Raw genomic sequence first — 20,601 nt, 5'->3', positions numbered from 1 at the left:
GGGCGTAACCAACTAACCTAGCAAGGAATTTTTTTCTTGTAGAATGACATAGCTCTTCTACTTGACTGTTACACTTAACGCATCTTGCACGTTTAAGGCCTTCTACACTTAGATGACATATGTGCACGTGTGAGTTTACATCTCTAATACTGTCCGTTTCTTTTCAAATGGACAAGAATCTTCGCTAAACTGCTTTGAACCATAAGGCCATTAGTCGGTGTTCACTTCCCATGCAGACAGCACTAGTCATGTCAAAGTACTCAACGGCAAGGACTCTGAGGTTCTCCTCATCTCTTCTTCTGTTTCCTGCAAAGTTCATTGGCTATTTTCACTTCATTATCTCCTGCAGTCAGAGAGAAATAATCTGTTGAGTAACTTCTTTTTAATCTGTCTCGAGTGTTAAGAATGTGTCACAGTGATTTATATAGAAATTCACGTGAATGACAACATGCATCCTTGAGGAAGACTTTTAGCTCCCACTTTGGAACACAACCACTCCATTTCCATGAAATACCACTTGCATTTTCCTACAGTCAATAGGAATAAAAACAAGTGTGTTCAACAGATGTCACAAACAGTTTCCAGATTGTCACAGCTTTACAACATTTTCTAGTTGATTGTTATTACAAGATTCCTGTAAGTCACCAGCAAGCAAGGCAGCCTCTTACTTTGCTCATCATGTTCCGACTGATGACGTGAGCTGTCAGACTGTAAACTCAAAGTTGTCAAATAGCTATAATTTGCAGATTTAGTAAGAGCTTAACATTCCTTTGAGCAAAGCACTTAGGAGATGTATTTAGTGGAATTTATGGTCTCTGAAAGTCTGTACAGGTTTCTACTTAGAACAGGATCTCCACAGGACAGCTCAAATATCAGTAAAGCACCTTTGGTCTAAATCAGGGACTGCCATGAGCTTATATTCCCACTGAATTTTCATAGAAACTTTAATATCCCAGTCTAAAAACATAGCCATTTATAGGATTTGCCTTTCTAGACACCTATTTGGATCACTCAGACATTTATTTCCTAAAGCTTGACTACCTTCCAGTAGACTAAATAACAGCTAGAAAGTTTGGGGACTTAGAAGAAAACAAAACCAACCCTACAAAATAATCAACAGAAAGGTTGCTTTGAGCAACCTGATCTAGCAGAAGGTGTCCCTGCCCATGGCAGGGGGGTTGGAACTAGATGGATGATCTTTAAGGCCCCTTCAAACCCAAACCATTCTATGATTCTATGAAAACACTTTTTCTCAGCTTCTCAGCTTCTGGAGCAGATCATACACTGAAAAGTAGTTTCCTTTTTGTTTTCACAACTGTTATTTGCATTTGACTTGCTGACAATTCTCTTACACTATTTATATTAGGCGATCTTTTCAATATTGCAGTCCACCTTCAGTTGTTTCCTGTTCCTCCTTTTATTAACTGTGGTCTCTGTGTTTATATTTAGTACATATATATGTACTCAGGGTTTAATGGTGTGGTATGATGGCTTTATCTGTATGAATTAGGAGCTGACAGTGTTACTCACTTGTGAATTACATACACATCTCCTAGGAGAAGATATAAAGTGTTTTAAACACACCACTCCAGTGCATATTGTACACAAGGCACACATTACAGGCTGTTTTGTGGATAAATACTTTCCAGATTGTGGCTAAGAGCCATTGCATCATGGAAGTATCCAGCTACGTCTGACAGAATTATGGTAACTAATGTACAAACCTATGACACTAAATGCACCAAGGAAGTCTTAGCAATGTTTAAGCAACTTTTTGGTACAAAATATTTTATGATTTGAGAATCTCATACATGATGGAGATTCCAACCACCAATTTTGCTGGGAGCATAGCTCAGGCAACTGCAACTGCTTTTAAAAGAAAACCCATCCTAATGTTCTACATGCTGCTAGCATGTATAGGAAACCTCTGGTTTAGTGACAGCTAAATCTTGCTCACGCCGAGATTCAGGAGGTAAAATTTTAGCCGTGGAGTTCTACATTTGGTGACAGAAGGTTTCTGTCGTCAGCTGGAGATTTCTAGCATCCAAAATTCTAGGGGACTGATAAGAAAGCATAAAGCTAATGGGAGCTGAATTCAGTTGCCTCCACAATTTACAGCAATACAGCATGCAAACACACTTTTCATCAGATAGGTATGCTGCATTTTGCAACAGCTCTAAGCAGAAATAAAGGGTTCTGGTAAACACTTATCTTCGGTGGACATGACATTCAAAATAATTCCACACACTGAGGACTGTGTGCATGTATCACTCTTTGCAAAGCTATCTCTGCCCATTTTGGAAGCACTGCTACGTAACATGATCACACACAGAGATGCTACTGAAAATTAGATGCCTGCAGAACTCAAATAATACATAAGCCACAGTGGACAAAAGACAGCACCAAGTAGGCTGTTGTTATCAGCTTCCTCATATTTCAGGCTACTTGCCTGCCCAAACTGGAAAAAGCAGATGCTGTGGCAGAGCTCCCCAAGCAGCATTTCATAAGCCAAACCTCTCCCTGCAAGACAGCCGCTACGTGAGAGGTCCAAAGGTAGAACAAGGGCCTTCATTGTGCAGCATCCCATCCCACAGAGCTCACCTGAGAGGGTTCTTTGAAAGGCAGCACTCCTCCATAGCACGCAAGGGAAAAAAGGCCAACCCTAAGACAGAAGCTGTTAATGTTTCCTCAAGTTTATAGACAGGAAGTATTTTAGGGAGAATTACAGCCCAGTTATGGGGAGAGGGAAGGAAGAAGGGGCAACAGAGCAAAGTAAGGTAATGTTCAAGGAGAAGTGATCAGCTTGCGTGCAAAGCTGCAGGGAAAACTCCTGCAAACAGCTGGTGTTATGTGAGGCCAAGATTAGCATTCAAAGTTTGCAGTTAAGGGACTGAATTTAGAAGACCCTCCTTCCCCCACTAACCCAGGTTCACATCTCTGAACTTCCCTTCCTCTGGCATTTATATTTAAATACTGTAAAATATTGCTTAAAAATAAAGTCACTGCATTGTACAACTTAAGGTCATAAATTTATTTTTACCCTAAAAACTAAGGCAACACTGTTTTCTCAGGCAAATGACAATTTCAGTCATTTGTCTGTTATAGCCACTCTATGGTCTATACACAACCCACACCACTAAATATTAATCAATTCCCTCCATACCCTCAAAGATAAACTTCAGGTGTTCCATGATACAGTTTTTCAGGTTACTAAACTTTTCAAATTCCTCCCAGTCTCCACTTTAAACAATTCTCAGATACATACATGTACTTCATACATGAACAGAAGTCTGGATTCAACCATTAGAAAGTCTGTAGTCTGCCAAAAATCTTTCTCTTGTTAATGCTACAGATATTTGTGACGCCTACTACACAACCTGTGGGAGTGCTGGCCAAATACACTAGATATTCATCTACTTCATACATCAGCTTCCCCAGGTTAATGGCAGTATGTTACTCCTTAGCATTTCAGTCATTTTGCTTAACATGCTAACATTTTATAACCTGTTCCTCAGTTTCGCTCCAGCAGGGACTATAGGACTGTCACAAGACTTAAGCTGGTGTGTCTTTTTTTGGTAAGGTTTTATGATCCCAGGTGCAAACATGCAAACCCCACTCCTGGCACAATCCTTATATAAGCTTTACAATAAGCCAATGTGAAGTTTGCACAAGGCAGAAGTAACAAATCCAGCCTAAAATACTTCTTCCTTGTGCTCTTCCCCCTCCCTTTTATCCTGTCAAGTAGCCTGGATTTCTTGAATCACAGAACAAGTAACAGTGTCAAGAAGCCATGTCACTCATTACCTTTTACAAATTCTGCAGGCACTATTTTTCCCAGAAAATATTCCCTGGTTTTAACTGTAAATAAACTCAATTTTTTATCTGTGTTCCTCAGAAGCCATGAAGTTCTTCAAATCACTAAAGAAATAAAGATTTTTACACCCCTGTGTGAAAATACATGAACGTGTATTTCCATTTTTTAAAAGCTGCATGGCCCATTTCGTAATTCATACATCAACTGTATTTGAAATGTTCACTCCCAATTACAGACTGACCTTCACATTCCATTTTCTCTAACTAGCAGAAGATGGAAACTTTTCATCTTTTCAACCTCCACTGTTCTAAATATTTGTTGGTGTACACACAAGGCCAGAAAAATCTTCAGATGACACTTGCAGAGCACTTTACAATGCATTCAAAGGACACAACACAACCTGATATATCATGTTTCAGCCTGTTTCTTCCTCTCCATAATGGAGGGGGAGAAACTCTCTTTTTCTCCTCTCTCCTCTCCAGGATAAGCTTGATAGTTTTATAAGACACGTTTTAAGTTGGTGTGACATAAGTGCTGTTCTTGACAATTTTATAAAGGGCTACAAAGCATTGAAAACTGGAAATGAAATGTGGGGGAGCTGTCACATTAGATTTTCAACTTTGGGGATGCTATTTTAAATTCTGCCCTAAGACACTAGTAAAAACACATTTTTCCTCTTAAATTAATTAATCAACTGTGCACCTTTGTACAACTGATGTTCCTCTTCTGAGAGTGATCCTGTACCGAAACACTAAGGTGACTAGTCATGATGACATTGCAGCTGTAGGAAACCTACATAGCAGCCCTGTGAATTCATGGAATTAATTATGCACACAAACCATATTCCATCAACCCCACTTTCACAAGTGCCCAGTGACACAAAAGAAAATAATAATTTAGTCTCAGAGGACACACCTTAAATCTATTTAGGAAGCTACCTTTAGCCTAGCACGCAGCTTGCCAGTCTAACCAGCAATACTTCATTTAAAGAGAATCGTAACGGGAGGGCTGACTAAATGTCCGTCTAGACAAGCTTTGATGGATACCACACACCAGTTTTTAAGGCTCTTAAGCATTCACAGGACAGTACACAGCAATACATCCCCTCACAGATCACAGAATGGTTTGTGTTGGAAGGGACCTTACAGATCATCCAGTCCCACCCCCCTGCCATGGGCAGGGACACCTTCCACCAGCCCAGGTTGCTCCAAGCCCCGTCCAACCTGGCCTTGAACCCTGCCAGGGAGGGGGCAGCCACAGCTTCTCTAGGCAACCTGTGCCAGGGCCTCACCACCCTCACAGGGAAGAATTTCTTCCTTAGATCTAATCTAAACCTGCCCTCTGTCAGTTTAAAGCTGTTACCCTCATCCTATCCCTACATCTCCTGATCAAGAGACCCTCCCCAGCTTTCCTGTAGCCCCTTTAAGTACTGGGAGCATATATAGCAACATATAGCAACGCTTTTAGGCATCTGACCGGTGCTTTACAGGGCTAACCAAGGTCTGGCTATAGAAGAGTGTTTCTTACTGTAGGTGCCACTGATGGGCTCTGGCAGGATCCTGGTGGGAGACAAGAGGGAGCTGGGGACTGGATCAACCTTAGTCTGCAGACCTTCCTCTCGAGGACTGATCTCTCAAAGTTTCTGTTGGTTTTCCAGGCTGCATAAAGCTCACGTCTTTTACCTAAGTTTAGTCACAACATCTGCAGAAACTGATCAGAAGTCACATAACAGGAATTTAAAATATATTTTTCAGGGACTAACCATTCAAAGATTTTCTTAAAAAGAAATCAGATTTATACACTGAAGTCAAGGAGTAGCTGAGCTCTAGAGTATCCATTCTACAGGATGCTCAGATATCTACAATCTACCTCCCTCACCATTTCATCAGTGACATCATTTCATTAACAAGACAACTACACATCACAGTACTGCCACATCACTTCAAAAACTTTTTAAAAAATATAATTATTTTAGAAAAATGCCCTGGCTCTTTCCAAGAATCAAACTCTTCAGCATGCAGTTAAAGCATCCAGCTGCCACCAAATCTCCCATCTTGTGCACAGCCCCAAACTGGAAGTTTCCAGCAGACGCCAGGACTAAAGGTAGGGAAGACTTGTTTAGATGCTCAACTAACCAAAATAAACATAATTGGAAATTTTTCACTGGGAAGCAGCAGATAATCGATAGAATACTAAATTGCCACTTCTGCAACCATTGTTTGAAAACAGATAGGAAGTTAAATGAGCATGGTAACCTCAAAATTATTCCTAATTTATGTGAAGATTAAAAACCGCTGGATTTGTAATTACCGTTTTCCTTGACGCACACATGAAACTCAAATTAGCACTAATAGAAGTTATACGTATACATGAAGAAAAAAACCCCAACATCCTCCCGTTATAGCTCTTCCCCCTCAAAAATTAATGACTTTTTTGTCAGTAAACATTTATGGAGTACTCCTGCACAGGATTTAAAGATATTGCAAATGAAGCTTTAGAAACAACAGCTGGAAGTTCATCCAGTCGTACTTGAAAAAACCCAGCCTGCTCCAGGATCTCACATTCATTCATTCCAGACATACGGTGCATGTTGCAAGACCATGCAGAACACAGTGACAACTGCTTTGAGACAGTGACAGCAGGACTGGTGGCTACTGTAGCTCAGATCAATATAGTACATGTGCATTAGAAAAACTATGAAAATTACATGTAAATAAAAAAATTTTTTCCTGCTTTCTCATTCAATAATGAGAAACTAGTTACAGCTGCACAAAAAAGAAATCCAGTCAGTAATTACACACAATGTCATGTCAAGGGCTCAAGCAAATCCTTAAAACAGACCTACTTCTATTGTTCACAAGTTAAGAGTTTACATTTATAAAAATACAGTATTTTAAAGTAAGGAACAGTCAAGCTTTTAACAAGAATTTTCATTCTCATCAGCATGATACATTTAACATGAGTGCTCTTCACATGTTTTTGCAGCTCCATACACTGAAAATTAGGGGATATAAAAGCTGAGTGGGAACAGAATTCAGGTGCGGTATATTAACTTACCTTTCTGATCAATCATCAGGAATTTGGTCGCCTTATGCTAACCCACATCCCCATAATTTGTTACCAGCTTCACTGTCACTACCAATCACTGAAAACAATTGCTTTTAATAAAAAGGCCAATTTAAAGCTTCCTTTTCTGAGTGGAAGAGACATACTTCCATAGATGTTCTTAAAATCACTGCTGCTTTTATTCCATACCAGTGACTGATTTGTTTCCTCTGGAAATTGCTGCAAAGCTAGAAGAGCCATTTTGACAGGACACCCATTTCTATTCACAAAGATAAATCCTTTATTTAATAATAATTATCTATACACAGATGAACAACAGGAGTCAGGGTAAAAAGTCTTCCAGCAGAATGTTTACACAATATGATCTTAAACTAGATTTTTTTTGTTGTTCTTGAAAATCTATCATCTTACCGTACAATGTGAATTTTACATTTCCATTCTGAAAAGAAACTTGAACATAATTTAAAATCTTAATGTTAAGAGATGTAGGTAACTGCTAATCCATGTAACAGAAATGCTGAGAGTAAACTAAGGGATCATCTGCAAGTAGCAAATTATGAATTTCCATTTGTAAAAAGCAAAACAGTCTCCCCACCAACCACTAATTAAATTTTCTAACTTGGAGGTCAGAATAGCCAAAATTTTGTGTGTTTTGTCTTCCTATCCTGTGCCTAGTAAGTTTTTACATAGGAATTAAAATTAAATTCCGTAAATTCACAGTTAATATCTGACTATACACTGCAAGAACCAGTTCCTTTTTAATGTCCATTTTCCACAAACACATTTCCTTTAAAAACAGAGACTGAAATGGAAAAAAAAAAATTAAATGGCTTTTTCCACTGTAAAATTGCAGACAAAGATTTTATAATGGTAGTAGATGACTTGAATTTTGAAAAACAGCCAGCTAAAAGTCCAGAATATGAAAAGCTGCTGTTTAGAAAAGTGGTGTTCCAGATTACAGAAGAGCAGAATTACCAAGATCCACAGAGGCTGTGAAAGAGTTCCAAAATAAATGTTTCGTGTAAGAAACTGTAAGACTTTTTAAAGAGATGCCATATATACTGTCTTAAGAGTCAGTGCACTACAGCAAGAGTCTCTCCAAAGCCATGACTCCCCCACTCAGCGTTCTAAATGTCTGCTTCAAATGGTGATGCTCTGGAGTTACAGTAAATGAATAAAAAAATAAAAACAAAGAGAGCACAAGTTTTACTTTTGAGCTGACAAGAGAATTGCCAAGTATTGCTACTGCTTCTCTGAGATGCCTGCTCACAAGCAAAACCTAACGCTCAGCATTTTGTCCTTGCATCTGTTTGACAGAATTGTGAGGCTGTGGCAGTAGAGGATCCTGCTCATTTACAGCTCTTCAGCTATGCAATAACTTTTCTGCTTTTATAGGAAGTTTTTCCCATTTAATTTGGGAAAGTAATGGAAGGAGAAAAAACTTTTTCCTCTCATTAGTACAGATACAGTTTTTTTTCTTTCTTCATTTCTTGTGTGTAGCTGCTAAATTTACAATTGTAAAGTGTATTTTTGCAACCCGTGTCAAAGAGGCAGATAGACAAGAATAGAGAGCATTCATTCAAATAAAGCCACAAACAAGTCAGGAAGGCTTATCTAGCAACTCCATGACACAGGAATTTTTCAGTCATCTCCAGAAACTCACTGCAATTCTTTAAAACAAATATTCTACTGTATGACTGGCCTTTTTTAGGAAATCCCTTTGTTAAGAGTTACCTCCCATCATTCAGTTTGCCTAACGTTGGACAAAGCTGCATCAAAGACAGAGGTAGGTAATGGCCTTACAGCTATACCAAACCCTTTATAGACTGAAACAAACAATGGTCGTTTCTGGTCCTTACCACCTGAAAACGGCCCTCATTCCAAACCTATGATGGCCAAGAGTACTTGCCAGGCCCATCCCCAGTGATAAAATGCATCAGCTTTGTATAATCACTTGTTCATCTGAAAACTTCCCTTCACAATCAAATTTGGCATTATAATGGCTTTTGGTTTCAGACATTTAAAAGATAATGCTAACTTCTGTGCTCTCTGAAGACAATTACTGGGATGTCTAAGCTCTGCAATATGGAAAACTGCTCACTGAGAAAAACCCTTTCCCTTCACCTTTCCAACCTGTGACATTTCTAATACTCATGCCAAAGGAAAAAAAAAAATCTTCAGTATTGAAATACTACTATTTACAGCCTTTGCACATTATCTGCTGCATGCAACAGCAGACAAATTAATTCCAAGAATTAGCTGTTGCAGGGTGGGGAGGGAAAATACATTGTTTGGGGTTTTTATTAGCCACAATACAGGAAAGGGAAATGCCCCATAAAAAGACTTTTTAATAAACCTTTGCTAACTGCTTCTGGCAGTTCAGAGATAACTGTACCTTTATAGTCAACCTTACTGCTGTCAGAAACTAAAAAAGGAGACAATTAGTGAAAATAAAAGGAAGACTGTAAGCTAGAATTCTGAACTGCCACTACATTAACAAGACTTCACTTTGCTTCTGTACTCCAAGGATGAAAATAAAAGTCCTCGCATTCAATATACTTTTAAAATAATTTTTAACTGGAGATTGATGCCAGGATGGGTTTTTTCATCCATCGTTTTAATAGAGAGAAAATGAGTAACTAGCAGAAAAGACAGCAAAGGTTTCACTCCCTTTAAGTTACTGTTCCTATATTTAGTTGCAGGGAAGGGTATAACAAAAAAATAAACACTATTTGCAACTAAATTTCCAGAAGCACCAAATTCAGTGCTTTGCTAGTGCCCACACTGAGAAATCTTGCATCTGATTTACAAATGTAATTATATCAGTGTAATTATACTGGTATAATTCCCCAGGAAAAAAAAAAGTTATTTTTCAACATCCAAGAGAATGATCTTTATTTTTAAAATCAACACGAAAAATTATACCAGAATAACTAGTGATAAACAGATAGGGTAAGTTTCCCTGAAGAGGTAAGGCCTAAAAATACTATTCTGTTACACCATGCTGACCCTGGCTGGACATCAGGCACCCACCAAGCCACTCTATCACTCACCTCCTAAACTATACAGGGGGAAAGAATATAACAAAAGGCTCCTGGGTTGATATATGGACAATGAGAGATCACTCAGCAATTACCACCACAGGCAAAATGGTCTCAACTTGGGGAAACTAATTTATTACCAATCAAGTCACAGTAGGGTAACGAGAACTAAAACCAAATCTTAAAAACACCTTCCCTCCACCCCTCCCTTCTTCCCCAGCTCAGCTTTCCTCCTAATTTCTCTCCCTCATCCACTCGAGGCACAGGGGGATGGGGATTGTGGTCAGTTCATCACATGTTTCTGCTGCTCCTTCCTCCTCACACTCTCCCTCCGCTCCAGTGTGGGGTCCCCCCATGGGAAACAGTCCTCCATAAATTGCTCCAGCGCGAGTCCTTCCCACGGGCTGCAGCCCTTCACAAACTGCTCCAGCGTGGGTCCCCCGCGGGGTCACAATTCCTGCCCAGCAAACCTGCTCCCGCGGGGGCTCCTCTCTCCACGGGGCCACAGCTCCTGCCAGGAGCCTGCTCTAGCGTGGGCTCTCCACGGGGTCACAGCCCCCTTCGGGCACATCCCCCTGCTCCGCCGTGGGGTCCCCCCCGGGCTGCAGGTGGGTGTCTGCTCCCCCGTGGAGCTCCCTGGGCGCAGGGCACAGCTGCCTCCCCACGGGCTGCAGGGGAACCTCTGCCCCGGGCCTGGAGCACCTCCTGCCCCTCCTCCTGCACTCACTTGGGCTCTGCAGGGCTGTTTCTCTCACATAATCTCCCTCCTCTCTCGCAGCTGCTGCTGGTGTTGTGCAGGTTTTTCTTCCCCTTCTTAAATACGTTATCCCAGAGATGTTACGCCCATTGCTGATGGGCTCAGCCTTGCAGCCTGCTGGCACTGGCTCTGTCGGACACTGGGAAGCTTCTGGCAGCTTCTCACAGAGACACCCCTGCAGCCCCCGGCTACCAAAACCTTGCCATGCAAACCCGATACATCTGCAGTGTTTTGTAAATTGCAAAGACTAAGGTTTCTTGACACTGAAGAAGTTTCAACTATTGAAATGAGGAGAGTATTATAGCAATGCTTTCAACATTATCCAGGTCATTTTCTCATATATTAATGACATAATAGAAATTTATGGAAGTTTTTATTGAATCTTAATTGCTCCCTAAGACCATGACGGAAATTGAAAAAGTGACTGCATTCTGCTTTGACTACTACAGCAGATGTCAAGGATACAGAATCCTGAACTCTGATTTTTTCATTTAAGGGAAACTTCCAATTCTTCATATTTACATACAACATCATGTATATTTTCTGTAAAGTCACACAGTATTTTGTCAATTCCAGATTTTTGCTGGCTCTTCAAAATACTTAGTTTTCTTTTAGAATACCACCAATACATTTCCTGATAGTCGAATATAAAAGGTGTTTTTGAAGGGTCAGATGGGTAATTCCAAGATACAGTTTGTTACTAGAAGTCTCCTAATATTTTGTTGAGGTTTTTCTTATTCTTTACAAGGTAGAACATTTTAAACCAGAACACCACTGATGAATTTAAATTGCATCTTCCTCACTAGCAAATGAGTTCAAATTAGCCCAATTACAATTAAAACATGACATATTTATCAACCATTAATGATGAGAAAAAATGTAAATCAAGGACAAATCTGTTTACAATTTAATAATCCACCTCAAGTGACTACCAGGAGAATTTACCAATGCCTAAAAATGGCCATAAATTGTACTCTTAGTTGAGAAGTTTAAAGTTTTTGAAAAAGCTCAGCTCTTGCAGATGCTATTGAATATTACAGATTTCTAAATATGTAAAAATAGAACTCCTTTGGTTGAAATTATATCCCTTTGAGAAACTGTAAAACCCCAAAACCCAGGAAGTTTTTGAACACTGACTTAAAAACAAGAGCTGCACCTCACTGTAATCTTGTGCATTTTTAACCTCTTATAGAAGATTAATCCAGGATCATACTTAGCATGAACAGTTTCCACAGCCTTTCACACTATTGATAATTTCTTCTTCTAGTTTCTTCCTTTCCTCCTCTTTGGATATCTGATTATTTCTCTCTTCCCAATCTGGATTGTTGTGACTATTTAGTACTTTGCTGCTCTGTGTATGCCACATTTCATAATAGAGGTTGTTAGGACTTGCAAGAAGGTCTGCATGTCTACCACGTTCCACAACTTTACCCTGTGAAAGAAAGGGAGTAAGTCAGTAATCATTATTATCAGACCTATAGGAATATAAATGCCACCAACATATAGGCAACAGTTTTACAGTATATATTTTACACCAACTACTAATGAGTAGGAGCTTGGGAGGACAGTAATGAAAGGCTGAATGTGTGGTGCACTGAATTGTGTGCTACACAGCAAGCTGAAAACAAGGAGCTGTGTTTGTTCTCAAACTTACATAAACAGGAACATAGATGCCTTTTGACCATCTGGACAAACTGGAAAGCCCACCAACAGGCAAAGTTTTACTATGTAAACTGGAAGAGTTATTTAAAGGAAGCTTAGACTCTATATGAGCAGCAAGGTGTTAAAACTACTAGTGCAAAGTTATAAACAAACATGCACTTGTCTTTGCTTGATAACAGACACACTTACGCTAAGAAGCTAAAAGAAAAGAGTATACAGAGAGGGATTTGTACTAGCTAAGCTGAACATTTAAAATCAAATCCTAAAAACAATTAGTGTAAATTGTGGTTTTAGATGGGTGCTCAGTAACTTGTGTCATTGCAATTGCCACCGTGAAAATCAAGTGAGCAGTTTAGTTCATCTGTGCTGTTCTCAAGAGCAAAGATGATTTATTGACTATCATTTTGGAAACAGGAAGAGTTGGAGAGGAGAACTCAAATCCTATGGACAGTGAAACAACACTACTCTTCAAAAAACCAGACTCATCTTTTTACTTTGAGATACACATTTACATTCACTGACTTCAAATTAAAATAATGTATTCATTCTCCAGCTATTCTTTCTTTTGGGAAAAGGCAGCATTATACAGACAACTACATGGGTTTTATATTAGTTCTAAATTCTGATCTACAATTAAATCTACCTCCTTGTGACAGCTGCTGATGAACATGCTGGGAAAAAAATTGGGTCTTGTCACTTCTATTACTAGATGTGCTGGTGGAATCTGAACAAATATACACTTGACCAACATAACTGCAGAATTTATTTAAAAACTCTAAGTGGTTAATTTAGAGAGTTCATTGTTGTAGAGACTAGGTTTTTGAATTATGGCCTTCTTTTTAATAACTTTTGAACAATCAATGTAACTTCTCTGTTCAGCTTCACAGAATTAAGATCAATATCAATGTTTGTTCACTCAAGAATTATTTTGACTTCACCTAGGCAAAGGTGCTGAAATTGTGATGCCATATTTCCATTGCTAAGCAAAACCAGACACAATCATCTTGTCTCATCTCCACTACTGAGCCTTATTTATCTGGTTGCTAACACAGTGCTCATCAATCAAGCTGGGACGACAAGAGGCAACTTTTTGCTGAGCAAACGTCAGTGATGCCTCATGAAGCAGTCAGGCACTAAAAGTGATGCACCACGCTGCCTTACTCATTCACAATCTTTATTACACTAACATCATTCATGAAAGTGAGCACCCTAGCTGTTTTACAGTTTTAGGTTGTGCTTTTATTTTTATTTTAACAGTTACACTATAACACAAAACACACTCTTAGTAAGCTGTGAAAACTTGCATCGACAACAGAAAGTCGCAGATTGCCTTATAACATGTTAAAAAACATTTGCAAGATGTTTTAGCATGCAGTTACATAAAGGATACACCTTAGGAAATTACTTTTTCAGCAAAAGCTGAAAAAACAAGTAGATCAAAACCAAACAAAAACTCCACAGAGTGATTTATTCCACTACTGCATTTTGAGATTCATATGAAGCTGAGATCTGTATAGCAAAGATAGTCGTGAATGCCACTGTTTCATAAGATTTTGTTCTGATTCCCCGTTAAATCATTTAATGTACTGTAGGAATAATTTATTTTTTTAAGTCACTAAATACACCTATGATCACAGCATATAAACAGCAACTAAAAAAAATGAATGCAGAGATAAATTTAACATCTATTATCAACAGATTAAAGCACTATATTTTCAGCATTATCAGTTAAAGGAGTAAGTATGAAGTTATAATAAGGACATTTGTTTATTTTAAATCTGTAGCCAGATATGGGTAATAGAGAAGAAAATGGACTTAGGACACACAATATAACAGCTGAATAGTGATATTAGTAAATCAAATGGTGGAACTTTGAGTTTGTTTTTTTCTTATAAGAGAAGCATACAGAAAGGGAATAATCGTGCTTTTTTACAGGTACAGAGAATGGTGTTCAGATTTATAACATAATTAAACTGAACAATCCTGTAACAGTTTTATCTGCATGGAAACAGAACATGCTGTCCTCTCTCTTTCCAATGAAAGAAAAAAACAATGGATGTGAAAAACAGACACTCGCTGAGTGAAGAATGAAGCATAAATTGGGGGAATACATTAGAAAACCTAATCTGACAGAAGTATGTAATAAATTAGATTAAAAACATGCAACATTAAGACAGTCCCAGAACACAAGTGAAATTTGTCATAATACATATAAGGAATATGTAATTAAATGAATTATGCAAATTAAGTAAAAATACAACATACAAGAGTCCCACATATGAGTTTCTGCAGATGATAGAACTGTTCATTACAAAGAAGAGGAGTATATAAAAAGCCTGGGCTACAATTTTCTAACATGGCTCACTTCCAAAGAAAGAACTTTCGGTAGCTTGGTAGGAATTTAGTATTTGAAAATGGACACACAGACTCTCTAAAACAACACTGACATTATATGAAAATTACAAAATTACACATCATGGGGTGATCACCTCACCTGATCCAGCACAATTATTTCATCTGCATCAACTACTGTTGACAACCTGTGAGCGATGAAAACTGATGTTCGGTGTTTCACTATGTCCCTCATGGCACTGAGAATATTCTGCAAGATTAAAACAGAGACAAACTCTTAGACACTCCTAAGTGGTATGACAGGCCAATGTCAACTTGCTTCTTTCCCACACCAAAATGCTGTCTGGATATATGCGAGTTACTGTAAATAAGTTTTGAAAAACATCTCCAGTACTGCTATAGCTTCAGAATAAGAAACAGCTACAAGTATCTGCAGAAGAAATAGAAGTTTCCCAAGCATGAATATCTGTGGCTCTGATAAAGTCCTCAAACTGTAGAGTAAGCTTATATTCATAGAAAAATGCAGATATCCCATGGGACAAAGGAAGAGAAGTGTTACTTGATTTCAGGAAAAATCTCCCCATGCAACCATGCTCCAAAAGCAACATGAACAGCAGTAGAGGCAGATGAAAATAATAAGTCATCATTACCCCAATAATACTTTTCAATCAATGAAAGTTAAAAAATCCCTCTCAATCTCAATATCCTGCCAATGTGGAATATAAAATTAAAGCAATCCTAGGAATTATTTATCTATCCACTGCTGCCTTTGTGAGCAGTTTTCCACCTTCCCAAACTGCATTCAGACGCAAGCAGCACTAATAGGGAATTTGTGCCCTCACTACAATAAGTGAAGTGTCTGCTTTTTCTTCCTGAAAAACACTTGCCTTTGTCAGAAAACATTTCAATTATCAGATGTATTTTTGTGGAAAGGACTCATTTTCATTTGCTATCTTTAAAATGCAGTTCTGCTGTGAACCTTTCAGCTTTGCTTATGATTCTTGCAATAAATACAGCAAAACAAAAGAGAAAGAATCCAAATAGTGTGCTGTAGAATTGTGTGTTATGAACATTTCTGGTCCAATGAGGAAGCTGTACTATACAGATGTACAGTTTGTACTCTGATTTCTTTGTATCTGGAAAGTGAAAGTAATTTAGTGATTACAGGTCAATAAATTTGCTCAATAATCTGCAAAAGTGAACACAAACATAGCTCTAGTTTATGACATTAGTTTGTGAAATTACTGCTGGTGCTGAGAGCTTTGTGTTTAAGCAAAGATGTGGTTATGAAGCCTGATGCAGTTAGTGTAGTAGTGTCATGACATCTATGTCACAACACTCTGATGTTTCACAGCCCTTCCTGTGAAATGAATACAAATTAACACCAGCACTGCAGGTTACACCTACCCGATTTGCATCTCAGAAAGATGCTGCACAACAAATAAGAGGTTTTCTGTTCTGCATTATGTCACAATTATTTATAGGACATTTTTAATGAATGCTAGATGTCATCTAAACATCTTTTAAAGTGGATTGGAAAGCTTTGCACTTCATGGCCACATGAGGTATTTGCAACAGTTTCAAAAGATTAAATATTTTACGGTGAATGGGACCTCAAGAGTATAAAACAGAAAATATGCCGAGAGACAGAGTTGATATTCTTAGCTACGTTTCAAGGTAGACAGACTCAGTATCTCTACTTTGGCCTTTAGGAAATGAGCTAAAACATAGAATCTCTTAGTTATAATACTAGGAAAACACATGATAGCAATCTGGCAGAAAGAACAGAATTCTTTCTGAGAGGAAAGGAACATGGAAAAAAGCATCAGAATCAGACATCATTACACCACTTAAGTTTTATATTTTTTCATCCCAATTTACCTCTTCTGTTATTGAATCTAAAGATGATGTGGCCTCATCATAGAGAAAAATAAGTGGCTCCTTTAACATTGCTCTAGCAATTGCAACTCTTTGCTTTTCTCCTCCTGAGTGGGGGGAAGAGGAAAAAAAAAAAAAAAAGAAGTTATAATTGTGATATTCTAAATTCAACAGCAGACATAACTGGGTTTGGGTTGTTTGGTTGGTTTTTTTTAATATACATCATAGTTGCTAATGATTAAGGTCTGTACATGTTACATAAGATATCACACAAGTTCCTGCTCCCTCGTAAGTGCAGAGGGATTCAAGATTGCTTATCCTTTTAGAAGAGGACAGAGAACTACGAGAACAATTGGCCACTGGAACAATCTCCCCAAGGAAGTTGTGGATTCCCCAATATTGGACACTTTAAGATTCAGCTGGACAGGATGCTGGGCCATCTTGTCTAGACTGTGCTTTGCCAAGACAAGGCTGGACCAGGTGATCCTTGAGGTCCCTTCCAACCTGGTATCCTATGATTCTATGAAATATTTTGTATATGCCACAATGCAAGAGCTTTGTACAGGTAACTCACATCAACATACAGTAACTCACTCTATACATCAGGGAGGATGAGCTCATTTACCTGGTCTAAGCTATGCCCTGTACAGTAACTTTGCATACATACATCTTGTTTTCCCTTGCAAATAAACAATGCTCTGTCCGTGCCTGCTGTATTTGATTTCATGCATCTTGCACACACCTTTCTTCTTTCAGGTATCTCTCTGAAATTCATCTAACTTTCCACTCCATAAAGGCCCAGATTTAAAGCGTCCATACCTAACAACCTTAACCAGCAAATTTCACCAGAAACCACAATTAATACAGTATTGGAAATCATTTTCATTATGCAGTCTACTGCCTGTTGGTTTCTGATGTAACCAAGTTTCAGGCTAGTTTCCTTCCTTTGCAATTCTTGCAGCCAACATCTACTCAAGAATAACTTAGGACAACTTTTACAGACAGGAAAACAGGTGCATTTGAGAACTTAAAATCTGCTAAACATTTGGTATGCAGTGCAAACATTTCACATTTGTGCACTTGTCCTCCTTTGTTTTATTCAAGACTTCAAAACATTCTAGTTAATACCATTTATTATTGTTAATGTTCCATTCCTATCATGAGAGAACATGCCTTAATAAACCATAATATCTTATGATAATAATGCTGCCATTCAAATTTTAAACTGTCTTTGGCAGAAGTCAGTAGAAATTAGAATTGTACAATTTACTCAGACTCAATATACTGTCCCTCTCTCTCCTTTAAAGCATGTTCAAAACTCACAGCTTGACAATATCCATGTTTGAAAGACATACTACAATAACAAAATCTAAGGAAGGTCTTTCCTTGCATTTGTAGCATACCGACTCATTTCATGTTCTTCTCCATTCATATTCAGAACACAGCGTGTTAACTGTTTCATTCAGAAAGTCAGCGGTTTGGGGTGTTATAGCTGTTTATTACATATCTATTAGAAATCACTGAAATGAATGCTACTTGAAAAAGCCAAAACAACTTCTTTTTCATTATTTTTGATGAATCAATCACTGAGACAGTAAGAACTGCACTAAATGCTTACTTCACCATTTAAATTAAGTTCTCATTGCAACAAAGACTTCCTTACGCCTATTTTTGTACCGCACAAAAGGAAACCACAGTAGGGGAGAGAAATTCAGATACCGAAGCTTGTTATCTATGCTACTGTACTGCCATTAGGAATTTTTGTTCGTATTAAGGCTCTTGACAATCATAAAAAAAATCCACCAGGTTTAAAGTATCAAGACAGCACTTCTAACGTGCAGTTTTCCAGTGCCAGTCCTCAAATAAGTGAGCTGTTCATCTGCTGGAAGAAAGGAATCCACAATATGCATACAGGTAGAATCCAATTTACTTACTATTTTTTAAACTCAACAAATTTAGCTATTTATAGAACAAGGGCCTCAAATTAAGATCACAGCCTTTACTGGTCCCACACCTTACTACCACAACCGGGACCCACGTTAACTGCCACTGTGTCTTTCACTGAGACACCCTGAAGGGTGGTGAAGGTCCTGAAAACCTTGGGTTTTCCATCATGCATATAAAATGCCTGGATATCAGAGGACCACTTAAACTCACAGATCCTTCACTCACAGTATTTCTCCCAGAAAATATTCTAAAAAGACAAAACAAGTCAGGACTTTGTGTTTTTCTTAGATGAGAAATATAAGAAGCCTCATCCAACTTAAAAATAAACTAAACACATTCAGAAATGAATCTAATATATACCTTTATAACAATTTAGGGAGTAATTCTACTGTTCAGGAAACTGCAGAGATTCAAAGTAACAGCTGCCCCATTTTTACAGAGCTACTGAAGGAACTCAGTACGCATTTGACACCTACAATCCATCAAACTAAACCATTTCTGGCCATTACGACTCATTATCAATGAAAATACTGATCTTAGCAAAAGCATATGGGATACAGCAGTCACATTAGCTCCACATTTCAACCTAATACCACCAGCTGGCACCTGCAAGCAAAAGCACACAGAACCAAATTCCCCAAGAGCTGAGCACACAACTGCATTTAAGATCACTTCAATGCACAATTTGAGGAAGCTCAAGATGAGCTGACATTTCTGAGACCTGTAGCTTAAGACTCCTGTACTCTGACTGTAAACATTACTGAAGCTTGTTTATTACTATTGTTTGATAATTAAATTGTTGAAAGTAAGAAACTGAATCTGCTACTACAATGACAGATGCACACTCTGAACTCTTTTTCTATCACCTCAGAAATCCAGTGTTTATCCTGAGAGAGATTTTGCTTTTTTTTTTTCTTTAAATACAAACAAAATGGGAAAAAAACACATTACCCTTCACTTTCTAAACAGCACTTTAGCTAAAGCACTGTTAGAGGGGTACTTGTGACCATCAGTGGTAGCACATAATGAAGGATGAATTAAAGGCACAACTCATTTTCAGAAAGACTCTGTTAAAGGAGCCTTGAGGTCAGAAGGAAACTCCAAGATGCCCATACACACTTCTCCAGATTTAGAATGGGACATAGAATCATTTAGATTGGAAAAGGCCCTTAAGATCATTGAGCCAACCATAAACCTAATACTGCTAAGTTGGCCACTAAGCCATGTCCCAAAGTGCCACACCTACATGTCTTTTCAATACCTCCAGGGATGGTGACTCCACCACTTCCCTGGGCAGCCTGTTCCAGTGCTTGAGAACCCTTCTGGTGAAAAAATATTTCCTAAAATCCAATCTAAACTTCAACATAAGGCTAAAGCCTTGAGCAACCTGATCTAGTGAAATATGTCCCAGCTCAGGGCAGGGGGGTTCATCTAGATGATCTATAGAATGCCCCGTTCCAACACAAACCATTCTATGTTTCCATAAACACCAAAACATTTCAAACCTAGTGTCAGTCAAATCTTCTTTCTAGAAATTACCTGTATGGGGAGACAGACAGCACAAGAGAAATCTTTCATCACTATCATAGTTCTCTACAGTTCTGCCAGTACTTGTTTTGTATCTTCTACTCGCTCACACAGATTTGTGCCTCACATATTTTATTTCCCTTCCAACCTTCTTTGTATTCCCCTTTTGCGAATGTGCATGCTTTCTCCCGCACATACATTCTGGATACAGAACGTAACCTCTGATCCTCTATTTCAAAGAGACCAGGACTCCTGACTTCAGCAGCTGCATAGTAAGAAATACCACATACAGCTTGCTGTCTTTGCAACAGGCAGTGTCTCTGCCCAAACCTGCTGCATTCCTGCACTCCTGTCTCTGGATCCCCACCAGCCCCACATCCCCCCAAGATACACATCCCACTACCATTCTCAAGCAGCCTCAGTACCTTGAAGTTTCCAAGTAAGTTTCTCTCTCCTGTAGGGTCATACCTCATTCCTAACAGAGCAGCATAGTCTGCGCTCTACCACTCCACCCTACATGCAAATGAAAAAAGATGACCTGTTCTTTGGTTTACCAA

General features: G+C 38.6%; 1 protein-coding gene across 2 annotated transcripts in view; it reads right to left on the bottom strand.

The window, feature by feature from the left end:
• Positions 1-7,142: 7,142 nt before the first annotated feature.
• Positions 7,143-20,601, bottom strand: part of ABCB7 (ATP binding cassette subfamily B member 7) — a 45,431-nt gene continuing 31,972 nt past the window's right edge. For both annotated transcript variants that reach the window (XM_074915066.1, XM_074915067.1), the window contains 3 exons: positions 16,574-16,677; positions 14,835-14,942; positions 7,143-12,110 (listed from right to left, as the gene is read on the bottom strand). In XM_074915066.1, the coding sequence (XP_074771167.1) occupies positions 11,892-12,110; positions 14,835-14,942; positions 16,574-16,677 (431 nt within the window). In that variant the 3' untranslated portion in view covers positions 7,143-11,891. The remainder of the gene's footprint in view (positions 12,111-14,834; positions 14,943-16,573; positions 16,678-20,601) is intronic.

Source organism: Athene noctua, chromosome 11 (genome assembly GCF_965140245.1).
Source record: "Athene noctua chromosome 11, bAthNoc1.hap1.1, whole genome shotgun sequence".
NCBI lineage: Eukaryota > Metazoa > Chordata > Aves > Strigiformes > Strigidae > Athene > Athene noctua.
This window is presented reverse-complemented; position numbering and strand designations above follow the sequence as displayed.